The sequence below is a fragment of the Sphaeramia orbicularis genome, chromosome 3 (assembly GCF_902148855.1).
Source record: "Sphaeramia orbicularis chromosome 3, fSphaOr1.1, whole genome shotgun sequence".
NCBI classification, from domain to species: Eukaryota; Metazoa; Chordata; class Actinopteri; order Kurtiformes; family Apogonidae; genus Sphaeramia; species Sphaeramia orbicularis.
In genome coordinates this window covers 62,437,647-62,460,411 of record NC_043959.1, presented here as the reverse complement: position 1 = coordinate 62,460,411, position 22,765 = coordinate 62,437,647, and the positions used below count along the sequence as shown (strand labels likewise).

Sequence of the window (22,765 nt, the reverse complement as noted above, 5' to 3'; positions counted from 1 at the left end):
TAAAGACAGAGACATTTGTAAACTAGCTCGTTGATTACTTCATTTAAAGTGTGCTGTTCTGTAACATTGGGGAATCATCCGTTAAGTTCCCTAGGTGCATTCATAAAATTCATAGTGCAAATCTGAAACAAAGAAAATTACAGAAACCAAACATAACAAACAAAGGAAATTATAAGGCAACAATTATAAATATATCAAAATAGTCATTAGAGAACTATCTTTGTTACAAAAAAGGTACAAAAGTTTTGTCCTGTACCAGTGAGAGGGACATGTTTTTCAGCTCCTCTACTGATTTCACAGCCTTGTATCCCAGTTGGTGGAGGACTTTTTGACACACAGTCTGTGTGTACTCCACCATCTCATACGACAGTTTTAAGCGCCAACTCTCTGCGTTGGCCGCCGAGTCTCTCACCGTACCAAATTTGTGTTTTGCCGAGGGCTCGTTGCTGCCCCGAGTGTTGGCGTGTATCCAGTCTTCCACGTTTTTATCCATGGGCAGCCCCAGATAGTCATAGATCTCCTTTGTCTTCAGAAGTGGATTTCTTGCCAAATCCTCATAGCGAACCAACATGTATTTCCCTTTGAGCCAGTAGGGATGACTGAGACCAGTGGAAACAGAACTGAGAAAGTCTTCGCAGACGACCGTGAGTTGACTCAAGTCTAGGTTGTAGGGCCGTCGCCCCGTGGCCCTCCAAATCCGCCACAGACGATACGTATCCCTGAACGTCTCGATCCGCGATGACAGGATACCGCGTGGGTCTCGGACCAGTTGAATGACTTTAATATTGAGCCGGGGGTCTTCCACCAGGGCGCGCAGATCTCCGATCTCTGGCACACGGACAATCTTGATAGCCACGTGCCGCTTCTCTCGGCACGCTTCTGTCGCTAAGGTCATATTTAGAGTCGCACATTTTTTCACGCAGTCCCCTTCCTCCACATTGACATCAGCAGGACCAAAGGCATCACAGACAGGTTGCTGGCACAACGCTCGACTCGCACCGCGACGGAACAGTTTATCTGTCGTGTGGTTGGTCGGGGTCGGCTTAATATAGCTCTCCAGGAAATAGAGGTCGCAACCGTAAAGGCTGCGCAGAAGGTCTCGACTGGCGCCCAGCATCACGCGTCGGTCCGCGGCGTTACGGCTGTGGGACAAGCGCGGAATCAAAGTGGTCTGGACGTGATACAGCGGCTCAAACAGGTAGAAGACCTCCTGGTGCTGGTTGAGCAGCTGGCCCACAAAGGACGAGCCGCTACGGGTGGTGGCCAGGACCAAGATGTGGGTTTTACGGGTGGCGTTGATGGAAAAGTAAGGGTAGTCATCGCAGCCTCCACCGGCGCCGGCCGCTCCGCCACGTTCAAAGGGAGGTTCTGTCTCCTGGCCCCCCAGTCCACAGTTCTGGGGGCTGGGCAACGGGCACAGCTGGAAAGGCTTGGAGGTGAGCGTCCGGATGGCTGTGTACTGGATGGCAATGGAGGCCAAGGCCAGCAGGATCACCGCCTTCCAGGAACATTGCATGGCGGAACCACTTCATTTAGACACAGCGGTCCATGCCAGGTCCTCCCTGTGGACAAAGAGGGGATGATTAGCTTTATCTGTCAGAAGATTTAAAAAAAACATAGGAATCATAAGAAAACTCAAATCTGTGCTCACACAAGACACATTTATGACCCGTTATGACAGTTTGATGATAGTGATGGGACTGTTGGTTCTTTGAAGGGAGTCGTTCAATCAGGAGTCGTTCACTGAAAAGAGTCATTCAACAGACTGGCTCTGTTCTGTTTCTGCATTCTTTTCAAACACCAGTGTTTGAATGACTAAATAGGCTACATGTGATGACTGACATTCCATTTTAAAGGTGTTGAATTGGCGCAGCAGTAAATATTATCTTACTGTAAAACAGAATGTTTAGTTCAAATGTGTGGGTTAAATCCATGACATGAGAGGTGACATTAGACAAATGATGGAACTGGAGCAAAAACATCCCAGTACATTATGTGGACTAGTCTGTAGAATAAAAATGAAGAAGAAAATAAAACATTTTCTAATGAAAGAACATTTTATTCTCCTCAAAACAAGAACAAGAAATGTGTGGAAATATATGGAAAAAACGGCACAAAACACAACAGTGATGAATCAGTGCAGTTACTGAAATACCTGAACTGGAGTCACATTCTCAGAACTAGAACAGTCTGTTGGTGAAATGACAGGCAATCGGACACTCCCTCCTTAAAATAAATAGATAAATAAATAAAAAATGAACGGCTCTTTACAAAGACTCGGTTCCCATCATTCATTTCAAAGAGCCGTTCAAAAGATTTGATTCGTTCATGAATGTCACATCACTATTTGATATATCCTTATTTAACATATTGTAATATCACCTGGGCTCGTACATACACAACATGTACCAAAGCACTGTATCAGCTACACAAGTGTTCTGTCAGAATCACAGCCAGTGCTTCTTCTACAGCACACTCAGCTGCTCTGTTTCACCACTGGAAAGTTATAACTGTGTATGACATCAGCAAATTACAGATTGTCTTATTTGTCCATAAAATTGTTAAGAACAGTTCATGTTCACCTGATCAATACAAAGGCTTCTTCAACTCAGACATTCATCACCACAGGACAAGACAGCGGAATCTAAGACCCATTATGACCAAATCCAATCACAAACTATTTCCAATCCTGTATCATACCCCATCATATGGAACAGTTTCAACCAGTCACTGCAAACCTGTTCAGACCCACATCCAAACCTGTTCAGACCCACATCCAAACCTGTTCAGACCCACATCCAAACCTGTTCAGACCCACATCCAAACCTGTTCAGACCCACATCCAAACCTGTGTTCAGACCCACATCCAAACCTGTGTTCAGACCCACATCCAAACCTGTGTTCAGACCCACATCCAAACCTGTTCAGACCCACATCCAAACCTGTTCAGACCCACATCCAAACCTGTTCAGACCCACATCCAAACCTGTGTTCAGACCCACATCCAAACCTGTTCAGACCCACATCCAAACCTGTTCAGACCCACATCCAAACCTGTTCAGACCCACATCCAAACCTGTGTTCAGATCCACATCCAAACCTGTTCAGATCCACATCCAAACCTGTTCAGATCCCACATCCAAACCTGTTCAGACCCACATCCAAACCTGTTCAGACCCACATCCAAACCTGTTCAGACCCACATCCAAACCTGTGTTCAGACCCACATCCAAACCTGTTCAGACCCACATCCAAACCTGTTCAGACCCACATCCAAACCTGTTCAGACCCACATCCAAACCTGTGTTCAGACCCACATCCAAACCTGTGTTCAGACCCACATCCAAACCTGTTCAGACCCACATCCAAACCTGTTCAGACCCACATCCAAACCTGTGTTCAGACCCACATCCAAACCTGTTCAGACCCACATCCAAACCTGTTCAGACCCACATCCAAACCTGTTCAGACCCACATCCAAACCTGTGTTCAGACCCACATCCAAACCTGTTCAGACCCACATCCAAACCTGTTCAGACCCACATCCAAACCTGTGTTCAGACCCACATCCAAACCTGTTCAGATCCACATCCAAACCTGTTCAGATCCACATCCAAACCTGTTCAGACCCACATCCAAACCTGTTCAGACCCACATCCAAACCTGTTCAGACCCACATCCAAACCTGTTCAGACCCACATCCAAACCTGTGTTCAGACCCACATCCAAACCTGTTCAGACCCACATCCAAACCTGTTCAGACCCACATCCAAACCTGTTCAGACCCACATCCAAACCTGTGTTCAGACCCACATCCAAACCTGTGTTCAGACCCACATCCAAACCTGTTCAGACCCACATCCAAACCTGTTCAGACCCACATCCAAACCTGTGTTCAGACCCACATCCAAACCTGTTCAGATCCACATCCAAACCTGTTCAGATCCACATCCAAACCTGTTCAGACCCACATCCAAACCTGTGTTCAGACCCACATCCAAACCTGTTCAGATCCACATCCAAACCTGTGTTCAGACCCACATCCAAACCTGTTCAGACCCACATCCAAACCTGTTCAGACCCACATCCAAACCTGTGTTCAGACCCACATCCAAACCTGTGTTCAGACCCACATCCAAACCTGTGTTCAGACCCACATCCAAACCTGTTCAGATCCACATCCAAACCTGTTCAGATCCACATCCAAACCTGTTCAGACCCACATCCAAACCTGTTCAGACCCACATCCAAACCTGTTCAGACCCACATCCAAACCTGTTCAGATCCACATCCAAACCTGTTCAGACCCACATCCAAACCTGTTCAGACCCACATCCAAACCTGTTCAGACCCACATCCAAACCTGTGTTCAGACCCACATCCAAACCTGTTCAGACCCACATCCAAACCTGTTCAGACCCACATCCAAACCTGTTCAGACCCACATCCAAACCTGTGTTCAGACCCACATCCAAACCTGTGTTCAGACCCACATCCAAACCTGTTCAGACCCACATCCAAACCTGTTCAGACCCACATCCAAACCTGTGTTCAGACCCACATCCAAACCTGTTCAGATCCACATCCAAACCTGTTCAGATCCACATCCAAACCTGTTCAGACCCACATCCAAACCTGTGTTCAGACCCACATCCAAACCTGTTCAGATCCACATCCAAACCTGTGTTCAGACCCACATCCAAACCTGTTCAGACCCACATCCAAACCTGTGTTCAGACCCACATCCAAACCTGTTCAGATCCACATCCAAACCTGTGTTCAGACCCACATCCAAACCTGTTCAGACCCACATCCAAACCTGTTCAGACCCACATCCAAACCTGTGTTCAGACCCACATCCAAACCTGTGTTCAGACCCACATCCAAACCTGTTCAGACCCACATCCAAACCTGTTCAGACCCACATCCAAACCTGTGTTCAGACCCACATCCAAACCTGTTCAGATCCACATCCAAACCTGTTCAGACCCACATCCAAACCTGTTCAGACCCACATCCAAACCTGTTCAGACCCACATCCAAACCTGTGTTCAGATCCACATCCAAACCTGTTCAGATCCACATCCAAACCTGTTCAGATCCACATCCAAACCTGTTCAGATCCACATCCAAACCTGTTCAGACCCACATCCAAACCTGTTCAGACCCACATCCAAACCTGTTCAGACCCACATCCAAACCTGTGTTCAGACCCACATCCAAACCTGTTCAGACCCACATCCAAACCTGTTCAGATCCACATCCAAACCTGTTCAGATCCACATCCAAACCTGTTCAGACCCACATCCAAACCTGTTCAGACCCACATCCAAACCTGTGTTCAGACCCACATCCAAACCTCTTCAGACCCACATCCAAACCTGTGTTCAGACCCACATCCAAACCTGTTCAGACCCACATCCAAACCTGTTCAGACCCACATCCAAACCTGTTCAGACCCACATCCAAACCTGTTCAGACCCACATCCAAACCTGTTCAGATCCACATCCAAACCTGTTCAGACCCACATCCAAACCTGTTCAGACCCACATCCAAACCTGTTCAGACCCACATCCAAACCTGTTCAGACCCACATCCAAACCTGTGTTCAGACCCACATCCAAACCTGTGTTCAGACCCACATCCAAACCTGTTCAGACCCACATCCAAACCTGTTCAGACCCACATCCAAACCTGTTCAGACCCACATCCAAACCTGTGTTCAGATCCACATCCAAACCTGTGTTCAGATCCACATCCAAACCTGTTCAGATCCACATCCAAACCTGTTCAGACCCACATCCAAACCTGTTCAGACCCACATCCAAACCTGTTCAGACCCACATCCAAACCTGTTCAGACCCACATCCAAACCTGTTCAGACCCACATCCAAACCTGTGTTCAGACCCACATCCAAACCTGTTCAGACCCACATCCAAACCTGTGTTCAGACCCACATCCAAACCTGTGTTCAGACCCACATCCAAACCTGTGTTCAGACCCACATCCAAACCTGTGTTCAGACCCACATCCAAACCTGTTCAGACCCACATCCAAACCTGTTCAGACCCACATCCAAACCTGTGTTCAGACCCACATCCAAACCTGTTCAGACCCACATCCAAACCTGTTCAGACCCACATCCAAACCTGTTCAGACCCACATCCAAACCTGTTCAGACCCACATCCAAACCTGTTCAGACCCACATCCAAACCTGTGTTCAGACCCACATCCAAACCTGTTCAGACCCACATCCAAACCTGTTCAGACCCACATCCAAACCTGTGTTCAGACCCACATCCAAACCTGTTCAGACCCACATCCAAACCTGTGTTCAGACCCACATCCAAACCTGTTCAGACCCACATCCAAACCTGTTCAGACCCACATCCAAACCTGTTCAGACCCACATCCAAACCTGTGTTCAGACCCACATCCAAACCTGTTCAGACCCACATCCAAACCTGTTCAGACCCACATCCAAACCTGTTCAGACCCACATCCAAACCTGTTCAGACCCACATCCAAACCTGTTCAGATCCACATCCAAACCTGTTCAGACCCACATCCAAACCTGTTCAGACCCCACATCCAAACCTGTTCAGACCCACATCCAAACCTGTTCAGACCCACATCCAAACCTGTTCAGACCCACATCCAAACCTGTGTTCAGACCCACATCCAAACCTGTTCAGACCCACATCCAAACCTGTTCAGATCCACATCCAAACCTGTGTTCAGACCCACATCCAAACCTGTTCAGATCCACATCCAAACCTGTTCAGACCCACATCCAAACCTGTTCAGATCCACATCCAAACCTGTTCAGACCCACATCCAAACCTGTGTTCAGACCCACATCCAAACCTGTTCAGACCCACATCCAAACCTGTTCAGACCCACATCCAAACCTGTTCAGATCCACATCCAAACCTGTTCAGACCCACATCCAAACCTGTTCAGATCCACATCCAAACCTGTTCAGACCCACATCCAAACCTGTTCAGACCCACATCCAAACCTGTTCAGACCCACATCCAAACCTGTTCAGATCCACATCCAAACCTGTTCAGACCCACATCCAAACCTGTTCAGATCCACATCCAAACCTGTTCAGACCCACATCCAAACCTGTTCAGACCCACATCCAAACCTGTTCAGACCCACATCCAAACCTGTTCAGATCCACATCCAAACCTGTTCAGACCCACATCCAAACCTGTGTTCAGATCCACATCCAAACCTGTTCAGATCCACATCCAAACCTGTTCAGACCCACATCCAAACCTGTTCAGACCCACATCCAACCTGTGTTCAGACCCACATCCAAACCTGTTCAGACCCACATCCAAACCTGTGTTCAGACCCACATCCAAACCTGTGTTCAGACCCACATCCAAACCTGTTCAGATCCACATCCAAACCTGTTCAGACCCACATCCAAACCTGTTCAGACCCACATCCAAACCTGTTCAGACCCACATCCAAACCTGTTCAGACCCACATCCAAACCTGTTCAGACCCACATCCAAAATCCTCTGAACATCAGATTTCATGGAACACCCAGGCTCTACTTTCTCCTGATCTGTTTGTTTTCCTTGATTCAATGACCATTTTTCTCAGATAACTTATTAGTTTTATTCTGAATTTTGTTTCATAGTTTGGTTGATTCTTATTTATTTCTACGTGCACTGCTTATGATGTATTTAGTTTCTTTGTTATATTTGTTTTTGACTTATTTCCTTCATTTAGTTAATTTATTTTACTTATGACTGTATATTATTATTAGACACTGCAAATACTTTTTTATTTCAAGTCTTTGGGGAGGCCCACGATAAACCACTTTGGTTTTCGGCTTCCCTGGCATGTCTTCTACTGTTCTTATTATTATGTTTTATTGTCTTGTATACATGCAAATGAACAATAAACAATTATTTTTGTTAGTCTTATCAACAATCATTTTTGATATTTTATGGCACCAAATTGAACCTTTTTTTTTTTTTTTGTTCAAGGTGTTTTTATTGCATATGTAGTCACAGACAAGCATAATACAGTCATTGTTTTTTGTTTTTTAACCCAAACCCATGAACAGTCCCACCCTTTTGCACCAATCAATCAATCAATCAATCAATCAATCAATCAATCAGGGACACAGATATTAGTCCCATCCTCGTATTAATCCGACTCCTCTGGAATAAGTGCTGGATCTATCTTTTTTATGGGATTCAGAACAGGTTCCAGGTACTGATAAACACATCCTCTTATAGAATATCTGATTTTTTCCAGTGTTAAATGATGTCACAGATGCAGAAACCAAGACTTAAATGTTGGAGGCTGTTTATCTTTCCATTTTAGTCGTATTAGAAAACCAGCTGGAAGAGTGGGGAAGGCAATTCGATGTTCAGATTTTTGGTTCAAAGAATGTGATGGAATGCCAAATATTGCAATTGTTGCCTCAGGTTCAATATGAGATTCCATTTACATTTACATGTATGCATTTGGCAGATGCTTTTTTCCAAAGCGACTTACAGGGAAAACCAATCAAATCAATCAATCAAATTTTAAATATGAGACCCTGTTACATCAGAGAGAAATTTAAATATAGACTGCCAAAAGTTTTTCAGTTCGGAACCAAACCAGAACATATGAGACAGTGTGGCCGCCTCAGCTTCACAACCATCACAAGTAGGATTCCAGTCCCACTGAACCTCCTCAGACCCAGGAGCCGTCAGCAGTACCAGCTTCTTCTGTTTTATTCAGTCAGTGCCTGTACCGGAAACACCAGGAGGCCACAGGTTTTTCAGATGCAGTTTTTAACGTTCTTATGGAATGTCCTGTGTGGTGGACAGTTTTCTTTTCTTTTTTTGTATCAAGTTGTGAAACTCTTGTCCACAAATGTGGACAGAAAACCCACAGCTGGGTCTGAGGATACATATTGGTCTCATATAACCAGATTTCCCCGAGGGGCAATCATGATTTTTTAAACCTAGACAGAAATAAGTCCAGTCATTGCTAAAACATAATGGACCTAATGGAAAAAAGGCCTAAATTATACTTTTTTTTTTTCTTAAATTGACACATTAACCCTTTCATGCATGAATTATGAGAACCTTAGTCAATATTTTTTCTTGAGTGTTTTTATTTCTCTTTAGGCATGAAAAAAACAATGCAACTGAAATTTTCTGATGAACCTATTTTTCATGGAGTTAAAAAAAAAAGTCCACTCAGCTGGACATTTTTTAACTCCATGACAATGTAAATAATTGGTGTCAAATACAGTTCTTCATCTTTTCATGGTCATCAGATATGACCCATTTGGACGTTCAGAGGCTCCGTAGTTACCATGGAAACATCGTCATCTTCTACAACATTGATTCACCAGTAAAACCCCTGGAGTTGGATCAGTCACAGTGGATGGACACACTGGATTAATGATAAATTTGCTGAGAAAGAAAGTCACTTTTTTTCTGTTTTTGCTGTTTCTGATTTAATAACCTTTGAATTTACTCTGAGCTTCAATGAACATTGACATGATCAACACATCAAATATAGGAAAATACCGACTTTACAATGAAAAAACGCTAAATACGGAGGATAATATATCAATAAATGGTGACAAATACTTAAGAAAGGTTAAATAGAGAGGAAAAAATCATTTGGGAACTGCCATAAAGAAAAAAAGCGCGGGGTCTTTATGGGTTAAATATTAATAACATTTTATGTCCTTGCCTTTATATTACGCAGGTACTGTTCCAGAAGTTCAGGTTAAATTCCACTGTAGAACAGCTGACCACTGGAGTGACCAGTACGCATGGAAGGGTTAAACAAGTCTCCTGATTAAAATGAGGGAAACAGTTCTATTCGTCTGCTGAGATGTTATGCACACCATGGCTTTAGTCTGTTACTGGTTAAGTCTCTCTCATTATTTGTTGGAATATCTTATTAAAACTAAGTTACATATTTCCTTAATCTAAGTTTGTCGTTCCAATGAAAAATAAGTCTCATTTCATTTCCAAGAAACAAGCTTTTTTTTTTTTTTTTTTTTTTTACTTCATCTCATTCTTCATCTTCGTTTCTTTTGTTGCAGTGTATACGGCCCAATATCAATAAAGCTAAGTAAAACCCACAATACACAATAACATACACAATAGCGCAGTCCAGACTGAAGAGTCATTAAAATGCAAAACAAATCAATCTGGAGAAACAAGAGGTGATTGGATTAAAAATGTAAAATGCCCTAAGGATAAAAAGGGAGTTCTCCCCCTCAAATTACTCAAATACTGCAGACTTTCTATGTACGCTTATTAGAAAAAACACAGTAGATGATTTATTGGTGTTAAATGACTGCTGACATTCCACATTTGACATGTCAACAGCATTTGGAACATTTGGGTGAACTCCTGTTTCAGTGCATGAGTTGATGATGGAAGGATTTGAGATTGATTTCAGAGTTTAGGATGAGTCACTGCTATGTGGGCGTCCAGTTATTTTTGGCTTCAGGAAAAAAAACAAAGTTTGTTTGGTTCAGATTTAGGTTTGTTATGTACTAATAATGATAATAAATAGAGCTGTGTATTGTCAAGAATCTGGTGATACAATACAAATCACAATACTAGGATCATGATACAATGTATCACGATATATCATGATACTGTTAAAAAGGCTATTTTTTGTTTATTTCTTTTTTAAAATGATTACTTCCTGGAAGAACTGAATTACAGCAGAAATCTGAACAAATACTAAACACATTTTTATTGGATCAGAACAGGATCTAATGCGATAACACAGTGGTGTCAAACCCATTCCAGTTCAGTTCCACATTCAGTCTAATCTGACCTAAAGTGGGCCGGACCAGTCCAATAATATAAGTAATAGGATAGGAACTTTTGAGTGAAAAAAGTACATTCTGTAATGAAAATGTTTATATCCACAAACTGTACTTGAACACAACATGAACAAATATGAACAAGCTGAAAATTCTTTAGTAAAATCAGTGCAATGTGAACAACATTAGGCCTTAGTTTATCATTTCTACATGTGGATCACAACGGACAGATCACAGTGGATCTACAAATACAACATTAAATAACAGGCAGAATATTATTAAAATTCCACATACTTCTATTAAGACATTTCAGGTTATTCACTTTTTTTTTTTTTTTTATCAGACTAGTCTGTATATGTCAACATTTTTATGCAATTTGACTTTTTTCTGAACACTAAAACAAAGAGAAAAATGTACAGTTTTCATTATTTATAGGTTATTATGAAAGTATTTCACTGGTCTGAAAAATCTTGAAATAAGCAAAAAAAATCTTGAATTAAATAAAAAAAAATCTTGGATTGAGCAAAAAAATGTTGAATTAAGAATTAAGACATTTCAGATATTCATATTTTTTGTAAAAGGCTAGTCAGTAAATGTAAACATTTTTGTGTAATTTGACTTTTTTTTTTACTCTAAAACAAAGAGACAAATTTACAGTTGTCATTATTTATAGGTTATTATGACAGTATTGATCCACTTCAGACTGAAATGACCTAAAATGATTCTAACATCCTTGACTATTTATATCTTCAGTGTCATTTTTGCATTTCATAAATTCATCCCAGGGGCCAGATTGGACCCTTTGGTGGGCCGGATTGGACCCTTTGGTGGGCCGGATTGGACCCTTTGGTGGGCCAGATTGGACCCTTTGGTGGGCCGGATTGGACCCTTTGGTGGGCCAGATTGGACCCTTTGGTGGGCCAGATTGGACCCTTTGGTGGGCCGGATTGGACCCTTTGGTGGGCCAGATTGGACCCTTTGGTGGGCCGGATTGGACCCTTTGGTGGGCCAGATTGGACCCTTTGGTGGGCCGGATTGGACCCTTTGGTGGGCCGGATTGGACCCTTTGGTGGGCCGGATTGGACCCTTTGGTGGGCCGGATTGGACCCTTTGGTGGGCCAGATTGGACCCTTTGGTGGGCCGGATTGGACCCTTTGGTGGGCCAGATTGGACCCTTTGGTGGGCCAGATTTGGCCCCTGGGCCGCATGTTTGACACCTGTGTTATAGTACAACATGTTCAAACTGTGTTCAAACTGAAATTGTGTTTTACAGACATTCCAGTTTCAGATCCTGTTCAAATGTTCACATTCTATTAGTTCACAACTAACACCAGAACAGGACTGTTGTGCTTTTAGGAAGATTCAAATAACCATTATTTAATAAAACAGTGTTAAAGAATAATAAGATATAAACAATATAGAAAAACAAAAAACAAAAATGAACCTCCACCATATCTGCATTTGAATAAATACCCTAAAAAAAAATCAACACAGTACTTTTTAATATCGATACAGTATTGTGAAATGAAATGTCAGGATACACTGCAGAAGCCCTACGAATAAAATCAGACACGAGTGCAGAAGTAAAGGCTGCCGTGGGACCCCCACCGTCCACTCTAATGAGGACTGTAACTGTAACGTGACTCCAACAGCCAATCACAGATCACTTCCTCTTCAATCTTCAGCCTGTGTCATATCATATTTTGTGTATTTTCAGTTTAGTGTTCGACTGGTGCCTGGTTTAGCAGCTCAGCGCTATGCACTTGAATTATCTTGCACAGGAGCTTAGGTTTGGTTTGAACATCAGGCGGGTTGCATTAAGTGGGATTTTATGTACTGATTTTTTTTTTTTTTTTTTTGCCTTTTTTCTTCATTCGTTTATGGTGGAAAAGTCATTATGTAAAAGAAAGCATAAATCCCACAGATCAGGTGATAATTCAAAACAAATATTGGAATTTAATGCAGTAAAGCCATCAGGAAATCTGCAGTGCTTTCAGATAACGTCTTCTCCTTTAGATCAACTTTTCTCATTGAATCCGATCCCTGCTGACTGCACTCACACAGGCATGTTTTACTCCGGCATGTGAAGGGAGGGAAACCACGTTCACACCGTCCGTTTTCATCAATTAATGCATCAGGATTCATTTGTGACCTCCAGGCTAACTCGTGGTTCAGCAGGATTTCTGAAAAGAGCTGAACCACACACACATCCAAAAAACAGGAGGTGTGCAGGATCCCAAATTTAACCCCGAAAAAATACAAGAAGGTCGGCACAACCTGTGAGCTCCAAACATTTACTCCACAACGTGAGGTTTGGGCCGAGGCCTTTCATCAGACTGAGGACAGACGGACGGACACAGGGGTTTTATTTACAGCGTCTGCTCACAGGAACACCTGACCTGCAACATACACATGTAAGACAAACAGGAAACTGTCTGTTCAGCAGATCTGACATAGAATCAGTCAGAAATGATCAACAGTCTAATGTTTCAGATGTTCACCAGTACAGTTACACAGGTGTTTTAAATACAGTGTCTGACCACAGGAACACCTGACCTGCAACATACGACATCTTAGAAGAGCAGAAAAGAACTTTTTTAAAACTTGACAAACAGAAAATCAATCATAAATCATCAAATGTTTCAAATGTCCACAAGTACACATAAGTTTTAGTGATCCGACTGCTTCACACTCATACATGTAGAAACAGGTGTTGATCAGCTTTCTTCACATCTGTACAGGTCCATGTAATTAAACTGTCCATCTGAATGTGGTGACAAACAGCACAGCATGTGTGCACACTTCTGATTCACAAATGAACTAAAACAGATTTACAAAAACATTTACAAAAACAGAAAAACTTTTTTGGGCAACGTTGAGTTCCATCCAGACATTTGAAACATTAGACTGTTGATCATTTCTGACTGATTCTATGTCAGATCTGCTGAACAGACAGTTTCCTGTTTGTCTTACATGTGTATGTTGCAGGTCAGGTGTTACTGAGGTCAGATACTGTAAATAAAACCCCTGTGTCCGTCCGTCTGTCCTCAGTCTGATGAAAGGCCTCGGCCCAAACCTCACGTTGTGGAATAAATGTTTGGCGCTCACAGGTCGTGCAGAACTTCTCCTATTTTTTCAGCAGGATTTCTGCTCCTGTTCCTGTCGGAGTTTTGGGATGAATTTCCAAACCGGTTTCTTTCAGTCATGTCAGTGCATCTGACTGCAGCTCAGCTCATCACTGCTGCTCTGACTGAATTAAACATGCTTCTGTTCTTTTCTAGCTGTGCTGTACACATGCTCTTATATTTAGTACCACTTATCACTACTCATATTCACTCATGTTACTAATGCACTCATGTATGCTTCTGTTTAAGAAGATTAGAATTATTTACTATGCAGATGATGTCAATTAACTTGAACTTTGTGATTTCATGTGTAAATGCAGACATTATTCACAAAGGTTTCACTGTGTACATTATTCTCCACATCAGTCCCAGTACTTTTAATTCAAATGTGCAATAACTTGTTGTTGCCTCTCAGTACTCTCATTATTATCATTTTTACTCGTTTTTAGTGATGTGACGTTCACGAACGAATCGAATCTTTTGAACGGCTCTTTGAAATGAACGATGGGAACCGAGTCTTTGTAAAGAGCCGTTCATTTTTTTATTTTATTTTTTTTATTAATAACACTGATTCATCACTGTTGTGTTTTGTGCAGTTTTTTCCGTATGTTTCCACACATTTCTTGTTCTTGTTTTGAGGAGAATCAAATGTTCTTTCATCAGAAAATGTTTTCTTTTCTTCTTCATTTTTATTCTACAGACTAGTCCACATAATGTACTGGGATGTTTTTGCTCCAGTTCCATCATCTGTCTAATGTCACCTCTCATGTCATGGATTTAACCCACACATTTGAACTAACCATTCTTTTTTACAGTAAGATAATATTTACTGCCGCGCCAATTCAACACCTTTAAAATGTAACGTCAATCATCACATGTAGCCTATTTAGTCATTCAAACACTGGTGTTTCAAAAGAATGCCAAAACAGAACAGAGCCAGTCTGTTGAACGACTCTTTTCAGTGAACGACTCCTGATTGAACGACTCCCTTCAAAGAACCAACAGTCCCAGCACTACTCTTTCTTTTTATAATGCTCTATTTTACAAACGTGTATTTGAGCTTGTCTGTGCAATAACTGTTTTTTTGTTTGTTTTAGCTGTGTTTATGTTTGGTATCTGTCTTTTTTGTCATATCTTTACCTTTTTTCTGACTCAGGGAAACGCACAAGGATTCCACTGTTCCTTTACTGCCATGGATCTGTGCAAATGGAACAGAAAGTCTATTCTATTCTATTCTATTCTATTCTATTCTATTCTATTCTATTCTATCATGTGTAACATATAATATTTGACTTGACTTTGAAATAAGTGACATTTAACTCCCATATGACAGTCTGAGTCTAGATCCCAATGGAGTGAAAGTCTAAAAGAAAATAATGGCAAGATACTAATAAAACTGGTCTTTTTTTCTTTTTCTTTTTTACAAATTAGCTTCAGAGATTAAATGTGCTAAATGTATTTTAATAAGATTAATTGGACAACATATGACAAAAGTGTTGGTTTGCTGATGTTTTCAAGATTCAAACTGTTTGAGTTGATTCATTTGTACATTTACGTTAAATTTATTGTATTTTGTTACTTTTTCTGTGATTAATGACCATTGATGGGTGCATATGTAATTGACTTCTTGATTTTGTTGGGTTTTTTCAGTTCTTTTTTTTTTTTTTTTTCACTTCAAATTTTGAGACAAATAATAAGAATAAAAGGTGTATGATAGACTGTTACTACACATATATACTGGTTTATGTACATTTACATAACAGATTTATAAATGTTCCACCAGATTGAACCTGTACAGTGAATGTATTGTCATGTGCAGACAGTGTTTTAAAGTAGATCTGGTAGCTCTGACACAAATATTCCTTTGGAGTTAAACCCATTCTCTCATTAATTGTTGAATTTCACATTTTGACCCATGACTGTATCTTGGAAACTTCAGCCGACCAGCATTTATGACTGGATTTTTCTTTATCAGAGACTCACTACTTTTATTCTGGAAGCATTTTCCCAGTAGACCAGTGTCATACTAGAAACTACAACAGTACTAACACTAGAACAGTATAATTTTATACGACTAAAATTATCATCATTGTGCTAAACAGTTGTTTTTATCAGTAAAACTCAAGTGTTACAGTGTTTTACTCTTTCACTTTATTTTTTACTGAGGCTTATTTTGACGTTGAAAACACATTTTTGCATTATCGCCTTTTTCAGTCCACTTCTAAATCAACGTTTGTTCTTAAAATACAGAACACACAAACAACCACCTATTTGTTTGTTTTTTTGTTTGTTTTCAAATTTAACTCAAAAGCCTTTATTTAACCTCAGCCTTTAAACTTGGAAGAAATAATGACGGTACTGTGATTCGGACAGATTTATCCCATACCCCCTGCCCTACTTCTGCTGTGTAAAACTGACAGACAAATACAGTTTAACCCTTTCATGCACACTGGTCACTCCAGTGGTCACTCCAGTGGTCAGTTCTTCTCCAGCTGTTCTCTTGTATATTCATGGGTTTGGTTGTTTCAGTTCCAGATCAGCCGACACAGTGGACACTAATGCACCATCCCATAATAATACACTGACATTCAGACCAGTACTGGAACTGCTAATTGTTATCAGACTGTAATTAACAGGTTTTTTTTTTTTTTTTAACTTTTTTTTTTCTTTTTTTGCATATTATCTGAGTGAGTAATAACTAGTATTATAGTTTGTTCAAATGTGAGAAAACATCAGATCAGCAGCATTAACCTCCTGAGACCCAGGAAAGGGAACATTTGAGCTTTTTTCATTAAACAATTGCCTTGATTGGAAACTGCATAATGCTACAGGTTTTTTGTTTTGTTTTTTTCTTCAGATACATTTTTAAAAATTATTTGTATTTATCTATTTATTTATTTTTTTAATGGAACGTCCTTTACCATGGACAGCATTTTTAAGTAAAACTGAAACTTTTGTCTCCTACAGAGGACAAAAATGCATTGCTGGGTCTCAGACGGTTAAAAATACTTTTATTTCATAGTTTTCACACAGTATGTCAGTAAATGCATGTTTCTGAGCTTCAAAAATTAAACGCACGTGTTCAGCTGAGTGGACATTTTTGTAACTCCATGAAAAATAGGTTCATAAAAAAAAAAAAAGTCAGTCATATTGTTTTTTTTTCATGCCTAAAGAAGAATATAAACACTCAGAAACAAAAAAAATCTTGATTCAGGTTCTTATAATTCATGCATGAAAGGGTTAATGTGTTTTGTTGTTTTTTTGATCTATTAAAAGATTTATTATATTAAATAACATGAGAGTACGAGCCTAGACCGATGTGGAGGTGAACAGCCTAAAACAGTAAACAAAAGCCTCATGTTCCAACTTATTAAAGCCACAGAGACAAATACTCTGATTCTACTTGTAAATCTCTTCAAAATGGATGAAAAAAGTTCAGATTGGTTTCCGTGTGAGGACCGTGTCCACTTTGCAGAATCCACTCTATATCCTCCAGACTGCAGTGCAACAAACATGCAGCCCCGGCTTTTCTTTTCTGTCTGTTCCATTATGTCTGCATCTGATTCAAGGACCCAGTTGGAGTCTGACTGAGAGTCCATATGCATTGTGTTAATCAAGAAAAAAAAAGTCATTCTGGTGAAGGCAGGGATGGAACCGTTACCGGTATAACGATAAACGGCGGTAAAATCACAGACGGTTAGTATTAGTGTTTAAATTCTAATTCTCATGATAACTGTGTTAGATTACTGCACTTTTAGGGGAAAAAAAACACCGATAGATGTAAAGATCTGCTTTTATGTCAAATATTTGACTACAGTTTGAATTTATTACAATTTTAATTTTCTATACCTAATATTTGAACCAATATTCACTTTTAAAGTCTGTGAAAAGGTTCGTTAAACATCTGTGTGTTATTTATGCAATAAATTTTATACATTTTTCAAATCAGATTTTATATATTTTTTGTCCTTTTGTGTTTTTATAGTAGGTTACAGTGAAAAAAATAACAGACAGATGATCTAGATGAAGTTGTGCTGAAAAAACAGATCCAAACATGGGTATAGTAAACATTTGTTTCTATAGTATATAAAGGCCAAATCAAAAGGACTGAAAAACAGACAGAATAGACTCAGACCACTAAGGGTTAATATGTGAATGTTTCTGCAGCAGAAGGGACATTGGGACTGTTATTTTATTTTATTTATCTACTTATTTATTTATTTCAAAATACAACTTGGTTAAATTATTTCAATGTGTGTATCAGTACTTTTTGAACATTTTTAGCACAATTTCAATAATACCGTGATAATAATGAGAAGTGTGATAATTTTGGTCACAATAACTGTGATCTGAAACGTTCATCTGGTTCCATCTGGAGGTGAAGGTAAACACTCTGTTTTTAGTTTTCCTGCCAATGTCACGTCAAGGGGAAATGATGCTGCCAGTCAAAAGAAGAACTGGATAAACAAATAAGAAGAGATGTGTGGCTTTGTACAGACTGCTTTTATGTGGATGGTATCAGCTAAAGATGGGGGGGGGGTGATGCATAGAGCCTTGATACTGTAAGTCAAATAAAGGCTCAGCAGCAGCACTTCACAAACCATACATGACACCAGGGAGCGGACACATGAATGGATCTGCCTGCTCCTACTTCAAATCACAGGGACATGCACAAAAATAACACTAGCTCAGAAAAATAAACCCCAGTGTTCTGCCCTTCTACCCTGACTGCATACAGACAAGCACCCTGTGTGTGTGTGTGTGTGTGTGTGTCTGTGTGTGTGTGTGTGTGTGTGTGTGGAGGCTTTTCTATAGAACGCAACACCACCAACCTGCTGACTTCCACCTCCATCAGAACACGCAGGGTGTATGCTGTGTAGACTGCAGAGTGGCAGGTCTATGTGTGGACATTATGGGATGGAGAACACACACTACCACTGCAGCGCCGAACTGCTTCCTCACACATTTGTCCGCGGTGCACACATCCACACCAACGCTGCGATAAAGACAACATCCCACCATCCCACCCAGACAGACGCAAGTGGTAGAAAAAAAAAAAAAAAAAACACTCCACAAAACACCAGAAACCAGGTGCGTGTGTGCGCGTGCGTGCATAACTGAAGCTGTGCTCACTTGTTTCCAGTGTACCTTTGTAGGTGGCTGGAGGACTGTCATGATGCGTCCATGAATCTCGGCTGCTTTCCTTCAGTTCAGCTGCTCCACCGTGCGTGCGCTCCTTCCTCCTCCTCCTCCTCCTCCTCTTCACGGACACAGTGGGGAGAAAATACACGCGCCTGGCAGATCCGTGGGTTCCATATGATGAAGAAGAAGAAGAAGAGCTGTGCGTGTGTGTGTGTGTGTGTGGAGGGGGAACACAGGAGGAAAACGTGCCCGCGTTGGAGTGGCGTCGTTATTTACGCGGACTGACCAACAGGACGAACGGACGACGCACCGAGCGGAGAAGAAGAAGAAGAAGAAGAAGAAGAAGAAGAAGAAGAAGAAGAGCGGCGGGTTTCCGTTAAATGATGCGCAGAGGCTGAGACTGTGTGAGGTAGACAAGGAGCGAGTGTCTGGACCACCGAGACCCCTCCCACTGAAAACAGACCCCTCCCACTGAAAACAGACTCCTCCCACTGAAAACCTGACCCTCTCTCTCTCTCTCTCTCTCTCTCCCCCTCTCTGTCTCCCCCATCTCTCTCTTCCTCTCTCTCTCCCTCCCTCCCTCTCTCTCTCCCCCCATTTCTCCCTCCCTCTCTCTCTCATACACACACACATACACACACATGACATAATACCCTCCCATGCCACATCACCCCCCCCCCCCCCCCCCCCCCCCCCCCCCCCCCCCGTCCTTTCCTCTCCCCTCCACACACTAATAAATCAGCTCTGTTCGCACAACCACTGTGACTGTATTCGTTTTTCCATTGGACACATGCACAAAACTTGACTGATATTTAATACATGAAAAAAAAAAAGAAAAAAGTACCTAATGTCGTTTTTTTTTAAATAAAATCACAAATGCGACAATTTGTTTATTTATTATCAGAAGACGTCAGGAGAAGTTATTTTATAAACATGAGAACGTAAATATTAATCATGTTCGATACTTTCCGATCCGATACCGAGTCAAATTCAGGCTGGTATCAGCGATACCGATGCGATACTTTGTACAAATACAGTTAACGTCTGGAAAATTTTTAAAAAGTATATTTCAAATCATAACTTCATAAAGAATACAAGACATGAGAGTAATTACTGTTTAATTATTAAGAACTATTGTAAAAATAAAAAGTACTGAATGTCGAAAAAGCAGAAGTGCATAATTTAGTTTTTCCATTAAATCACAAATGCAACAATTTGTCTATTTATTATTGCAAGATGTCAGAAGTCATTCTAGAAACATGAGAACATAAATATTAGTCATGTTTGATACTTTCCGATGCGATACCGAGCAAAATTTTACCGATATTTACTAAATGTTGAAAAAACAGAAGTGCATAATTTGGTTTTTTCATTAAATCACAAGTGCAATGATTTCTTTATTTATTATCACAAGATGTCAGGAGAAGTCATTCCATAAACATGCTAGCATTACTATTAGTAACGTTCGATACCACAGATTTCCTTTCCGATCCGATACCGGGTCAAATTCAGGATGGTATCGGCGATACCGATACTTACAAGTACGCTTAATGTCTGGAAAAAAAAAAAAAAAAGTGTATTTCAAATCATAACTTCATAAAGAATACAAGACATGAGAGTAATTACTGTTTATTATTAAGAACTATTATAAAAATAAAAACTACTGAACGTTGAAAAAACAGAAGTGCATAATTTGGTTTTTCCATTAAATCACAAATGCCATGATTTGTTTATTTATTATTGTGAGATGTCAGGAGGTCATTCCATAAACATAAATATTAGTGATGTTCGACACCATGGATTTCCTTTCTGATTCGATACCGATACTTACAAATACACTTAATGTCTGGAAGAAAACTAAAAAAAAGTGTATTTCAAATCATAACTTCATAAAGAATACAAGACATGAGAGTAATTACTGTTTATTATTAAGAAATATTATAAAAAAAAAAAAAAACATGCATATTAATTCACATGTTAACATCAAATATTAAAATACTGAACATGTAACATTTCAACAAAAGCATCAAACAGCAGTCACTTTTCTACTGGACATCTGCGCAAAATTTTACCGATATTTACTAAATGTCATAAAAACAGAAGTGTGTAATGTCGGTTTTTCAATTAAATCACAAATGCGAAGATTTGTTTATTTATTATCACGACATGTCAGAAGTCATTCCATAAACATGGAGACGAACATGAATATGGTGTTGATTTACAGATATATTCATTATATATTCCTCCTCTATCTCCTACTAAAGTCAAACATGCTGTGGTTTCCTGGTGTGTCCACACATACACACGTTTCTTTTCAAACTCTTCTTTGCTTCTGGGTATCTGACTCTAGTTGCAGAAAAAGGTCTTTCCACTGGAGTTTTGTGTGATATACAATTTGCACTACGCCTGAAAAACCACCTCCTGCCAGCACAAAAAATTTTATCGAAAAATGAGAGCTTTGGCGAAATTTTCGTTTCTCGATTAGGTAAATTTTTATGCGCAAGTTATATTCATGCAATTTGAGGGTCAATGGAAAAGCAACTAATGATTGCTTTTCCATTAAACATACGCGCAAAACTTTACAGATAAATGTCGAAATGTACTAAATGTCGAAAAACAGAAGGGCCTAATGTCGTTTTTTTCCATTAAATCACAAATGTGATAATTTATTTATTTATTATTATGTCATGACATGTCATTCCATAAACATGCAAACATAAATATTAGTGATGTTTGATGCCGCAGATTTCCTTTCCGATCCCATACCGACTAAAATTCAGGCCGGTTACCCAGACTTACCCAGGCGGAAGAAAAGGTAGTTCCCATCAACTGCATTTGGACAAGATCCCAATAGTTTAGTTACGTTCCACTGTGTTCCTGATACATTACCTCGAATGGCCAAAGAATCAAAAGTATTGATATTTTGATTTGTGAATTGATTCTAGAGTGTAAAGATCTCAGTATCGATCCGCACATCACTCATAAATCTGTTGTTTTGAACCTAGGATGCTCGTTACTGCTCTATCTTGCACTAAATTTAAAAATGATTCGCTTGTTCTGACATTGATCAACATCCATTTTTTTGTTCATGTGACTCTAGTTGCGCAAAAAGGTCTTTCCATTGCAGTTTTTACACCAAGTTCACTACGCCCGAAAAACCCACCTCTTGCAAGCGCAAAAACTTTTCACCGAAAAATGAGTTTTGGCGAAATTGTTTTTTCCATTAGGCAAATTTTTATGCGCAAATTATATTCATGCAGTTTGAGGATCAGTGGAAAAGCCACTTGTGTTTCCATCCAGCTGTTTTATGCACATTTTCAATTTTGTGCAGAACTTAACTTGTATTTCAGTACACAAAAACAAACAGACTACAAATACGGCATAAACAGTTGGAACTCTCGGCTGAAGTGGAATATTTCTATTCATAATCTGCAGGTGACTGTTTCCATCCAGACGAACCACACATTTTATCCAGATTTTCCAAAGTAATTGTAAAATCCATTTTCCTCCCATGCTTAACCAAGTGTTGAATTAAATGAATACACCCATGTACAGCCACAGTCACACCCCCTCTGACTGTGCCCCACGGTACCTGACTTCAGAATAAACTACACAAACAAACAAATAAGAATCAGTGGTGGCTTTTTGTTTTTTTAACTTACATTTTCAA

The 22,765-nt window shown here is 40.3% G+C and overlaps 1 protein-coding gene across 2 annotated transcripts; it reads right to left on the bottom strand.

Annotated features, from left to right (window-relative positions):
• Positions 1-18: 18 nt before the first annotated feature.
• On the bottom strand, positions 19-19,421 carry chst1 (carbohydrate (keratan sulfate Gal-6) sulfotransferase 1). 2 transcript variants are annotated; one of them, XM_030128314.1, is made up of 2 exons: positions 19,087-19,421; positions 19-1,562 (listed from the first exon to the last, which is right to left on the bottom strand). In XM_030128314.1, the coding sequence occupies exon 2, from the start codon at positions 1,514-1,516 to the stop codon at positions 224-226; it is 1,293 nt and encodes a 430-aa protein (XP_029984174.1). In that variant the 5' UTR covers positions 1,517-1,562; positions 19,087-19,421; the 3' UTR covers positions 19-223. The 2 variants fall into 2 exon arrangements, with proteins under 2 accessions (XP_029984174.1, XP_029984166.1); XM_030128306.1 differs by having other exon boundaries at positions 19,102-19,421.
• Positions 19,422-22,765: the final 3,344 nt, after the last annotated feature.

What these genes read in the sequence shown, in the direction of transcription:
- chst1 (XM_030128314.1), bottom strand. Translation starts at nt 1,516, where the DNA reads ATGCAATGTTCCTGGAAGGCGGTGATCCTGCTGGCCTTGGCCTCCATT.